Source organism: Mobula birostris, chromosome 2, assembly GCF_030028105.1.
Source record: "Mobula birostris isolate sMobBir1 chromosome 2, sMobBir1.hap1, whole genome shotgun sequence".
NCBI lineage: Eukaryota > Metazoa > Chordata > Chondrichthyes > Myliobatiformes > Myliobatidae > Mobula > Mobula birostris.
In genome coordinates this window covers 204,893,054-204,906,129 of record NC_092371.1, presented here as the reverse complement: position 1 = coordinate 204,906,129, position 13,076 = coordinate 204,893,054, and the positions used below count along the sequence as shown (strand labels likewise).

General features: G+C 42.9%; 1 protein-coding gene across 3 annotated transcripts in view; it reads right to left on the bottom strand.

The window, feature by feature from the left end:
* Positions 1-9,514, bottom strand: part of wdr35 (WD repeat domain 35) — a 90,070-nt gene extending 80,556 nt beyond the window's left edge. For 2 of the 3 annotated variants that reach the window (XM_072278788.1, XM_072278796.1), the window contains exons 1-3: positions 9,351-9,514; positions 8,023-8,140; positions 7,212-7,283 (exon numbers count right to left, since the gene is read on the bottom strand). In XM_072278788.1, the coding sequence (XP_072134889.1) occupies positions 7,212-7,283; positions 8,023-8,140; positions 9,351-9,374 (214 nt within the window). In that variant the 5' untranslated portion in view covers positions 9,375-9,514. The remainder of the gene's footprint in view (positions 1-7,211; positions 7,284-8,022; positions 8,141-9,350) is intronic. The other variant, XM_072278806.1, reaches the window with a different exon arrangement.
* Positions 9,515-13,076: the final 3,562 nt, after the last annotated feature.

Sequence of the window (13,076 nt, the reverse complement as noted above, 5' to 3'; positions counted from 1 at the left end):
TGCCTTTTGCCAGATGGCAGGAGGGGGAAGAGTTTGTATAAGGGGTGTGTGGGGTCCTTCATAATACTGTTTGCTTTACGGATGCAGCGTGTGGTGTAAATGTCTGTAATGGCTGGAAGAGAGACCCCAATGATCTTCTCAACTGATCTCACTGTCCGCTGCAGGGTCTTGCGATCCGAGATGGTGCAATTTCCGAACCAGGCAGTGATACAGCTGCTCAGGATGCTCTCGATACAACTTCTGTAGAATGTGGTTAGGATGGGGGGTGGGAGATGGACTTTTCTCAGCCTTCACAGAAAGTGGAGACGCTGCTGGGCTTTCTTTGCTATGGAGCTGGTGTTGAGGGACCAGGTGAGATTCTCCGCCAGGTGAACACCAAGAAATTTGGTGTTCTTAACGATCTCTACGGAGGAGTCGTCGATGTTCAGCGGAGAGTGGAGAGTAGTGGACAGCGAGGAAGCCTATCAAAGCTTACAGTGGGATATGGACCCGCTAGAAAAATGGCAGATGGAACTTAATGCAAATAAGTCTGAGGTGTTGCACTTTGGGAGGACCAACCACGATAGGTCTTACAGAGAGCGGTAGAGCACTGAGAAGTGCGGTGGAACAGAGAGATCTGCGAATACAGATCCATAATTCCTTGAATTATGGTGTCATAGGTAGATAAGGTCATTAAGAAAACCGTTTGGCACACTGGCCTTCATAAATCAATCTATTAAATACAGGAGCTGGGATGTTATGCTGAAATTGTATAAGAAGCTAGTGAGGCCTAATTTTAAATTTCAAAGTAAATTTATTATCAAAGTACATTTACGTCACCAAATACAACCCTGCAGACATACTCAGTAAATCCTCGAAATATAATAGAATCAATGATAGCCACAACCAACAGGAAGTACAAATGACCAGTGTGCAAAAGACAACACACTGTGCACATACAAAAGAAAAAAAATAATAAATATCGAGAACATGAGGGAAAGTGAGTCCATAGGTTGTGGGAACAGTTCACTAATGGGGCGAGTGAAGTCATCCCTATTTGTTTAAGAGCCTGATGGTTAAGGGATAACTGTTCTTGAACCTGGTAGTGTGGATCCTGAGGCTCCTGTACCTTCTTCCTGATGGCAGCATCAAGAAGAGGGAATGACCTGGGTAGTGAGGGTCCTTGATCATATCTGCTGCGTTCCTCCATAATGGACTGGGCCATATCCACTAAGTTTTTAGTATTTTCCTTTCAAGAACATTGGTGTTTTCATACCAGGCCATGATGCAACCAGTTAATATACTTTCCATCACACATCTATATAAACTTGTCAAAGTTTTAGATTTCATGCTGCAACTTCGCAAGCTTCTAAAGTAGAGGCACTGCCATGCTTCTTCACAATTGTTCTTACGTGCTGGGTCCAGGCAGATCCTCTGAAATGAATACACTGAGGAAATTAAAGTTGCTGACCCTCTCCACCTTTGATCCCCCAATGAGGTATGATTCATGGACTTCCGGTTTCCCCCAAAAATCAATAATCAGCTGACATTGAGAGGTTATTGTGGCACCACTCAGCAAGAGTTTCAATCTCCTATATGCTAATTTGGGGTATTGTGTGCAGTTTTGGTCACGTACCTATATGAAAGATGTAAATTAAGATTGAAAAGGTGCTGAAAAATTTATAAGGATATTGCCAGGGCTTGATAACCTGAGTTATAGGGCTTGTACATGCTGGAATTAAGGAGATTGAGGGGGGATCTGATTGAGACATATAAGATTATTAAGGGATTGGACAAGATAGAGGCAGGAAATATGTTCCAGATGCTGGGAGAGTCCACTACCAGAGGGCATGGTTTAAGAATAAGGGGTAGGTCATTTAGGACAGAGTTGAGGAGGAACTTCTTCTCCCAGAGAGTTGTGGAGGTGTGGAACGCGCTGCCTCAGAAGGCAGTGGAGGCCAATTCTCTGGATGCTTTCGAGAAGGAGCTAGATAGGTATCTTATGGATAGGGGAATCAAGGGTTATGGGGACAAGGCAGGAACCGGGTGTTGATAGTAGATGATCAGCCATGATCTCAGAATGGCGGTGCAGGCTCGAAGGGCCAAATGGTCTACTTCTGCACCTATTGTCTATTATAGGGAAAGATCGATGGAACTAGGCAGTTTAATGGGTCAGCATGGATTAGGCGGGCCTGTTGTTGTGATGTACTCTTCTATCCATAGCAACAAAATTTACTGACTATGGAAACTGGTGAGAGCTACTCACACAAATTGCTGGAGGAACTCAGCAAGTCAGGCAGCATCGATACAGGAGAATAAACATACAAGATTTCAGGCCAAGACCGAGGTCCTGATGAAGGGTCTCAGCCTGAAACACTGTTTATTCCCCTCCAGAGATGCCCCCTGTCTTGCTGAATTCCTCTAGCAGTGTGTGGGTGTTGGATATGATTTCCAGATTCTGTACAACCTGCCGTGTTTATGGTAAGAGCCATTTCCTTGCGAAAGATAAAGAGAAAATTAAACAGTTGGTGAAAGAAAGTAGAAAATCTAACCACCTTTATGCCTGCTCACAAATAGTTCAATAGTACTCAGACAGAAATCAGAGAACATCATTCACCCTACTGATTTTAAATATCAGGAGGTTAATTCACAACAGGGGGATGGGAACCAGTGCAGAGAGACAGAGGGGTGTAAAGTGAGGGTAGAAGCAAAAAGTAGTAAGGAGAAAAGTAAAAGTGGCAGGCCGACAAGTCCAGGGCAAGCATCAAAAAGGGCCACTTTTCAACATAATTGTATAAGGGCTAAGAGAGTTGTAAAAGAGCGCCTGAAGGCTTTGTGTGTCAATGCAAGGAGCATTCGTAACAAGGTGGATGAATTGAAAGTGCAGATTGTTATTAATGATTATGATACCGTTGGGATCACAGAGACATGGCTCCAGGGTGACCAAGGATGGGAGCTCAACGTTCAGGGATATTCAATATTCAGGAGGGATAGACATGAAATAAACGGAGGTGGGGTGGCGTTGCTGGTTAAAGATGAGATTAACGCAATAGAAAGGAAGGACATAAGCCGGGAAGACGTGGAATTGATATGGGTAGAGCTGCATAACACTAAGGGGCAGAAAACGCTGGTGGGAGTTGTGTACAGGCCACCTAACAGTAGTAGTGAGGTCGGAGATGGTATTAGACAGGAAATTAGAAATGTGTGCAATAAAGGAACAGCAGTTATAATGGGTGACTTCAATCTACATGTAGATTGGGTGAACCAAATTGGTAAAGGTGCTGAGGAAGAGGATTTCTTGGAACGTATGCGGGATGGTTTCTTGAACCAACATGTCGAGGAACCAACTAGAGAGCAGGCTATTCTAGACTGGGTTTTGAGCAATGAGGAAGGGTTAATTAGCAATCTTGTCATGAGAGGCCCCTTGGGTAAGAGTGACCATAATATGGTGGAATTCTTCATTAAGATGGAGAGTGACATAGTTAATTCAGAAACAAAGGTTCTGAACTTAAAGAGGGGTAACTTTGAAGGTATGAGACGTGAATTAGCTAAGATAGATTGGCAAATGACACTTAAAGGATTGACGGTGGATATGCAATGGCAAGCATTTAAAGATTGCATAGATGAACTACAACAATTGTTCATCCCAGTTTGGCAAAAGAATAAATCAAGGAAGGTAGTGCACTAGTGGCTGACAAGGGAAATTAGGGATAGTATCAATTCCAAAGAAGAAGCATACAAATTAGCCAGAAAAAGTGGCTCACCTGAGGACTGGGAGAAATTCAGAGTTCAGCAGAGGAGGACAAAGGGCTTAATTAGGAAGGGGAAAAAAGATTGAGAGAAAACAAGCAGGGAACATAAAAACTGACTGTAAAAGCTTTTATAGATATGTAAAAAGGAAAAGACTGGTAAAGACAAATGTAGGTCCCCTACAGACAGAAACAGGTGCATTGATTATGGGGAGCAAGGACATGGCAGACCAATTGAATAATTACTTTGGTTCTGTCTTCACTAAGGAGGACATAAATAATCTTCCAGAAATAGTAGGGGACAGAGGGTCCAGTGAGATGGAGGAACTGAGCGAAATACATGTTAGTAGGGAAGTGGTGTTAGGTAAATTGAAGGGATTAAAGGCAGATAAATCCCCAGGGCCAGATTTTCTGCATCCCAGAGTGCTTAAGGAAGTAGCCCAAGAAATAGTGGATGCATTAGTGATAATTTTTCAAAACTCGTTAGATTCTGGACTAGTTCCTGAGGATTGGAGGGTGGCTAATGTAACCCCACTTTTTAAAAAAGGAGAGAGAGAGAAACCGGGGAATTATAGACCCGTTAGCCTTACGTCGGTGGTGGGGAAACTGCTGGAGTCAGTTATCAAAGATGTGATAACAGCACATTTGGAAAGCAGTGAAATCATTGGACAAAGTCAGCATGGATTTGTGAAAGGAAAATCATGTCTGACGAATCTCATAGAATTTTTTGAGGATGTAACTAGTAGAGTGGATAGGGGAGAACCAGTGGATGTGGTATATTTGGATTTTCAAAAGGCTTTTGACAAGGTCCCACACAGGAGATTAGTGTGCAAACTTAAAGCACACGGTATTGGGGGTAAGGTATTGATGTGGATAGAGAATTGGTTAGCAGACAGGAAGCAAAGAGTGGGAATAAACGGGACCTTTTCAAAATGGCAGGCAGTGACTAGTGGGGTACCGCAAGGCTCAGTGCTGCGACCCCAGTTGTTTACAATATATATTAATGACTTGGATGAGGGAATTAAATGCAGCATCTCCAAGTTTGCGGATGACACGAAGCTGGGCGGCAGTGTTAGCTGTGAGGAGGATGCTAAGAGGATGTAGGGTGACTTGGATAGGTTGGGTGAGTGGGCAAATTCATGGCAGATGCAATTTAATGTGGATAAATGTGAAGTTATCCACTTTGGTGGCAAAAATAGGAAAACAGATTATTATCTGAATGGTGGCCTATTAGGAAAAAGGGAGGTGCAACGAGACCTGGGTGTCATTATACACCAGTCATTGAAAGTGGGCATGCAGGTACAGCAGGTGGCGAAAAAGGCGAATGGTATGCTGGCATTTATAGCAAGAGGATTCGAGTACAGGAGCAGGGAGGTACTACTGCAGTTGTACAAGGCCTTGGTGAGACCACACCTGGAGTATTGTGTGCAGTTTTGGTCCCCTAATCTGAGGAAAGACATCCTTGCCATAGAGGGAGTACAAAGAAGGTTCACCAGATTGATTCCTGGGATGGCAGGACTTTCATATGAAGAAAGACTGGATGAACTAGGCTTGTACTCGTTGGAATTTAGAAGATTGAGGGGGGATCTGATTGAAACGTATAAAATCCTAAAGGGATTGGACAGGCTAGATGCAGGAAGATTGTTCCCGATGTTGGGGAAGTCCAGAACAGTTTGAGGATAAGGGGGAAGCCTTTTAGGACTGAGATTAGGAAAAACTTCTTCACATAGAGAGTGGTGAATCTGTGGAATTCTCTGCCACAGGAAACAGTTGAGGCCAGTTCATTGGCCATATTTAAGAGGGAGTTAGATATGGCCCTTGTGGCTACGGGGATCAGGGGGTATGGAGGGAAGGCTGGTGCAGGGTTCTGAGTTGGATGATCAGCCATGATCATACTGAATGGTGGTGCAGGCTCGAAGGGCCGAATGGCCTACTCCTGCACCTATTTTCTATGTTTCTATGCTCCTTTCCTTAAAAAAAAAGTAGTTCAAATACTCCACTACCACTCTCTGCATCCTATCACCAAGCTAATTTTGTATTCAACTAGCTGGCTCACCCTGAATCTCATGTGTTCTAAATCTTCCAGACCAGCCTATAATGCAATACCTGGTCAAAGTCCATGTAGATAACATCTACTGCCCTGCCTTTATCAATGCTCTTAGTCACCTCTTCAAAAAACTTTAATCAATTTCATGAGACATGATTTCTCACAGACAAAGCCATGCTGACTATCCCTATTCAGTCTTTACCTTTCTGAATGCAGATACAGCCTGCCTCCCAGAATCCCTCCAATAACTTTCCCCATTACTAATATGGTGGGAAAAGGCCTGGAGTCACCTGGCTTTTCTTTGCAGCCCTTCTTGAATAAAGTCACAATACCAGCCAACCTTCAGCCTTCCAGTGCCCTACCCGTGGCTAAGGAAGACATACACCTTTCTCTTGTCATCTCAGCAATTCCTTCCCTATCTTCCCACTGTGTTTCAGGATACGCTTGGTCAGGCTGCAAGGAGTTACTTGCCTTTACTAATTTGAAGTTAGCCAGCATCTCCACTTTTGTAAAGTGGATATTTTCAAGACATCACTATCCTCTTCCTTTAATTTCCTAGCTTTCATGACCTTCTCTATAATAAATACAGAAAAGAAATATTCACTTAAGATTTCATCCATTTCCTGTGGCTCTGCACATAGACGACCACATTGCCCTTAAGGTCTCTAACTTCCCATTGGTTATCCATTTGCTCTTAATAGACTTACAACAACTTTTATTCTCCATTACATGATATGCTAAAGTTATCTCATGTACTGAAATTGCTCTCCTCATTTCCTTCTCAGGTGTGCTCCTACATCCTTCATACTCAAGGAATTCACTTCTCCCAATTGCCTATAGCTGACATATGCCTCCATTTTCCTGACCATGAGCAATGTCAACCAGTTCCCTAATCCTGACAGCCTTGTCCTTTACCATCTGAACTCTCCCTATGCAACTTGCCAGACATCGCTTTACCTGCAAACAGTCTGTTCCAATCAACCTTTGTGCAATCCTGCCAGTGCCATCAACTTTAGTTTGCCCAAACTGATTGTACCCCATCACATTTTCAGCACATATTTTTCATTCCAAATATAAACTAAACAAGTATATGACCATTTAGATACAATTCTGAGCTAAAACTAAATTATGCACAATTTGCCAAATATCTCAAAAGCATACCAATATATTATGTCCTTTCCACAGTACCTACTGCAGCCAGCCATAACAACCTGCTGCAATAACTACACTACTATAATGTTCAGCTGCGCAACACTATTGAGAGTATTAAAACCAAGGAACAGATTAAAATTGTTTCAGAACAGGGAAATCAATAAATGGATTTTACATTCTAATTACTTTGTAAACAGTTTTGCATAACTAAAAATGATATTACAAATGACTATACACTAGACTTTCATTTTGCATCAAATATATGGAATAAAAGGAAAACTTACCACTGTGCCCTTCTAATGTCTGATTCATAGAAAGGTTGCTAGGTGCTGCCAACCCTTTTAATCTTGTATCATCTGCAGAAACCCACAAAGATCAAATTAGAAACTGAATAGTAATATTTCTTATGGTTTTAAATAGGGATACAAAATCATAAAACAAGGAGGCCAAAACTTAGCAGGCAGTCAAAAGTAATAAAAGTGCCAAATGCATTTTTCATATCATTTTTCCTCTCCTAAACAAAATTGTCTGTGGTATCTTCTGTGGAGTCAGAGTGGAACCTAAAGAGGATTTTGATCCCAGGTTCATTCCCTCACTTAAGTAGATTTCCAGTGAATAACATTAAAACATACCTTAAAATACAGATTGCTGCTCATTGGATAAAAACGAGACCCAGAAAAAAGACAAATTGTTACTGTATATTTAACATGTGCAAGGTTGCATATGAAGATCTGCTAGCACTGTATATTCCGATAGATGTTCCCAGCACCCAAAATTATACTCAAATCCCAATTTCTCTAGAAACAAAATCTGAAGAATTTGGAAGCCTAAAATAAAAAGAGGAAATTCCAAAATATTCTGCAAGTCAGGCAGCAGCAAAGAGGAAATTTTGTTACCAATTCAACTTAATGGTTTTTCATCACAACGCTTTTGAGAACTCAAATGATTGAGTTCAGATGAAAGGTCACTGAGATAAAAAAATTTAATTTCTCTATCCACATTGCCAAGCATTTCCAGCGTTTTGTATATTTAGTTTAGAGCACAATTTACATAAAAATGTTGTTGAATGCTATTTGGCTTTATGACTTTCTCTACCTGTCTGTGTTTCAAGCTTCAGCACTTTTAAAAGGCCATCTTCCCCACCACAAGCAATAAATCCTTGGTCTTTATTCCAGGAAACACATCTCAATTGAATGTTACTTGGGATGGCAATCTGAATAAAATACAATAAAAAGGAAGCTTATATATAACAATCAGCACAAATTAAAATTAAGCAGTCGACTTATTGCAGGTGCTGCAATCTTTATCTTACTTCAACACGCTCATTCTATCCAATAGCAAATCCTACTCACTCAGCACCTTCAGACTTGCTGACCTGTTGGTTCTTTGTCTCCCTAAATTTGATCTTTAAACCTTCATGCTGTTGTCCATTTCATATGAACTTCTTCTACAACATCCTGCAATCATTTGTACTGAAGCTCGCTCTACTATCAGCAATAGAAATTTCAGGAAAACAAATTTCCATGGCCTTGAACTTCTCCCATCAAACTTCTCTTACTACATTTCTGTCATCAAAGACCTTCTTAGAAATTCTTTTCCCAAATTTTCAGTCATTTATTTTATGCCTGCCATGATGGTTTGCCATTAGCTTCTTTGAGCTCAGATGCAGAATGCAAATTCATAATACTGTGATTTTCATCAATACTGACAAAACAGGACATCCAGCTAAGTGGACAGGGTTTGAAACTTAGTTCAAGTCCTAACTATACTTTCCATGACAATTACAATGAACAAGGAGTCAACATGTCTCTGAAATTATACTAACAACAATGCACTTTTCACCTTTTCGAACCGTGCCCCTTCTTTCTGCATAGTTGTTTTTGTAGGCTATACAATAGTAAATCAAACACCCAATCAAGCATGCCCCTGTACATTTAAACCAGGTAGGGTGCATGAGTGGAGCAAGGTAAGAAAAATTCTCCTACAGTTGAAGAAGTGCAATCATAATGTTTTATATCGTTGAATTTGGCAGCTCCTTTACTAGGTGAACTATTAGGACACGTTGAGCGGAATGAAATGATATGGATGGTCCTTGTTCAGCAAAACAAACTATTCCAGACAAGTAAAATAAATCGAATTTCTCAAAGAATAATAATAGTTGGGCCTTGAAGCAATATCCACAAACAATCTAGGACCATAGCCATTTCATAAATTACACTTCAAAGTACCCATGATCAAAGATAAACAACCCACCTCCTGAAAACTCAACGATAGAAGTTTCAGCACGCTAAGAGCGTACACAGTACGCATGCACCAAGCTCCCCGCAGCCCTCGGCGCCCTGAGCCCCAGCTATTGCCGTCTAAATTTCACCGACCTCCCGTGGCCTAGTCAGCGAAAGGACCCAGAACGTCTGCAGCCTTACCTTCTTGCTCAAGTAGATAAACATAGTACAATCGTCGATCCGTTAATCACAAAGCGGGCAGATTATCGGCACTTCAAAGCAGGCTCCGCCGCGTCGCCTAGAGTAGGCGGCAGGCAATCAAACCGTGTCTCCTGGTAACCACGGCCAGCGAATCACTGCAATGTCCGTCACCCAGCTGCTTGCCAGTGCCCGGCCAATCAAAGCGTGAGAAGGAAAGAAGAATTTAGCCAATCACCGACCAGGGAGTTCACCGTCATTCTGACAGAGACGGGATTTCAACGAGAGAATCTGCGGATGCTGGAAATCAAAGCAACACACACAAAATGCTGGGATTTGTTTGGGATGTTGGGCACCTTGCAAACAATCGTATTGAGGTCAGTATGTGGAAATCAAATCAGTTTAAGTTTAATTATCATTCAACCATACATAGATACAGCCAAACGAAACAGTGTTCCTCTTGGGCCAAACAGCACATTCAAAATAGTGAGCAAATAAGTATATTCACACAAAAAAAACATATATATATATATATATATAGTCCAAGATCTTGAGCGACATCTCCTGCAATTGACGGTACAGTCTTCCGGTAGTGTGCAGATGCACACAATCCAGCCTGTCATCCACTAATGGGAGAGGCCAGCCCCCAGCTGAGCGTGATGCCATGCTGCACCCCATCGGCGACGCCTCACCTGGTCTGCAAGCAGGCAAGCCCACAGCTCAAAGTCTAGTCCTCACTACGACCGAGGCTGCACAGCTTCCGTGTCGTCTGTCCCGCCACCAGACAAGGGTAGCAGGCCTGCCACAACTTACTTTATCACTGTCCAACAGAGTCTCGCGTTTGCAGGTGAAACGTCCAAGACAATCACGCCCGGTAATACTGTACACTGCGTTCGCACACCAACTCCGATGTGTTGGGGAAGCACAACGAGATCTAGGTGTTCTTGTACATCAGTCACTGAAAGCAAGCATGCAAGTACAGCAGGCAGTGAAGAAAGCTAATGGCATGCTGGCCTTCATAACAAGGGGAATTGGTATAAGAGCAAAGAGGTCCTTCTGCAGCTGTACAGGGCCCTGGTGAGACCACACCTGGAGTACTGTGTGGAGTTTTGGTCTCCAAATTTGAGGAAGGACATTCTTGCTATTGAGGGAGTGCAGCGTAGGTTCACAAGGTTAATTCCCGGGATGGCGGGACTGTCATATGTCGAAAGATTGGAGCGACTGGGCTTGTATACTCTGGAATTTGGAAGGCTGAGAGGGGATCTTATTGAAACATATAAGATTATTAAGGGATTGGACATGCTGCAGGCAGGAAGCATGTTCCCACTGATGGGTAAGTCCAGAACCAGAGGCCACAGTTTAAGAATAAGGGGTAGGCCATTTAGAATGGAGTTGAGGAATAACTTTTTCACCCAGAGAGTGGTGGATATATGGAATGTTCTGCCCCAGAAGGCTGTGGAGGCCAAGTCTCTGGATGCTTTCAAAAAAGAGATGGATAGAGCTCTTAAAGATAGCGGAATCAAAGGTTATGGGGTTAAGGCAGGAACTGGATACTGATAGTGGATGATCAGCCATGATCACAGTGAATGGCGGTGCTGGCTCAAAGGGCCAAATGGCCTACTCCTGCACCTATTGTCTATTGTGTTAAAGTGGCAGGAAGCAACACAGTATGCAGCCAGGTCCGCTCCTTCAGACCTAATCTGGCTCCCCTGACATCCCATCCAGCTCTTTCTCCAACATCCCAAAACATACCATTGAGTCCCTGTACGTGGATGATGCTGCCATCTTCTGCTCAGATCCATGGTCAGTTTACAGATTATCAGCATCTGCAAACAGCTCAAGATTAGAGTTGGAGATGGAAACTACCCAGATGGAATAGGAGGTTTTGCTCCTCCAACCTATGTTTGGCCTCATCATGACAGTAGGGGAGCTGTAGAGTCTATCGATGACATAGACAGACATGTTGGTCTGGCAATGGAATGTCAAATTGAAATGGGTGCCACTGGGAGATCCTGCCTGTTATAGAGGACAGAGCAAAAATCCTCTTCTTCCCTCTATTCTCTCCTATCAGACACACCTCTTCTTCAGTCCATTACCTCTTCCACCTGTTACCTCCCACCTTCACACCTGGACTCACCAATCACCTACCAGATTGTATTCCTCCTCCTCCACCCACCTTCTTAATCTGACTCTGCCTCCTTCCTTTCCAGTCCTAATGAAGGGTCTTGGCCGAAAATGCCAACCTCTATAGGCCCTGACTGCCTCATATTCACCATACATGTTCAGTCCCTATACACTTCCATTCCCCATCAGGAAGGCCTCAATGCTCTCTGCTGCCTTTTTGACAAAAGAACCAATCAATTCCCCTCCACCAGCACCCTTCTCAGTCTGGCAGAACTGGTCCTCACACTCAACAATTATTCCTTCGGCTCCTCCCTCTTTGCTAAACTCAAGGGGTAGCCATGGGCACCAGCTGGGGCCCCGGCTATACCTGCTCCTTCATTGGCTTCACAAAACAATCCATGTTCCAAGCCTTCCCCGTAATGCTCCCAACTCTTCCTCTGCTACATTGACAACTGCATTGGTGCTGCTTCCTGCACCCATGCTGAGCTTGTCATTTTTATCAACTTTGCCTCTAACTTCCACATTGCCCTTAAATTCACTTGGTCCACCTCTGACAACTCTCTCCTTTTACTCAATCTCTCTGTCTCCATCAGTGGAGGCAAACTGTCAAGCATCGACATAATTGATTCCAGTAGTTATCTCAGCTATTGTTTATTGCTGAAGATCTCCAGCATCTGCAAAATCTCCCCGGTCCAAAGCTCAAAGTAAATTTATTATCGAAGTGTATGTATATATGTCTATCACTGTATACAACCCTGAGGTTTGTTTTCTTGAGGGCATACACAGTAAGTCCAAGAACCATAACAGAATCAATGAAAAACATCACCCAACAGGGTGGACAAACCAATGTGCAAAAGACCACAAAACTGTGCATTTACAAAAGAAAAAGAATAATAAACAAATAAATAAGCAATAAATATCGAGAACATGAGATGAAGAATCCTTGAAAGTGAGTTCATAAGTTATGGGAACAGTTCAGTCAGGGGGTAAGAAAAGTTACCCCCTCTAACTCAAAAGCCCGATGGTCGAGGGGAAGTAACTGTTCCTGAACTCAGCAGGGTGAATGCTGAGGCTCCTGTACCTTCTTCTTGATGGAAGCAGTGAGAAGCGAGCATGATCTGGGTGGTGGAGATCCTTGATGATGGATGCTGTTTTCCTGCGACAACGCTCCATGTAGGTGTGCTCTGTGGTGGGGAGGGTTTTACCCATGATGGACTGGGCTATTGCTACTACTCTTTTGTACGATTTTCCTTTCATTGGCATTGGTCTTTCCATACCAGGCAGTGATGCAAGAAATCAATATACTTGCCATCACACATCTATAGAAGTTTGTTAAGGTTTTAGATGTCATGCCAAATCTTCGCAAACTTCTAAGGAAGTAGAAGTGCTGCAGTGCTTTCTTTGTAATTGCTAGGACCAGGACAGGTCCGCTGAATTGGAATTTAAAGTTGCTGAAACTCTCCCCCTCTGATCCGCTGATGAGATCTGGTTCATGGACACCCAGTTTCCTCCTCCTGAAGTCAATAATCAACTCCTTGATCCTGCTGACATTGAGTAGGAGGTTGTTGTTATGACACCACTCAGCCAGATTTTCAATCTCCCTCC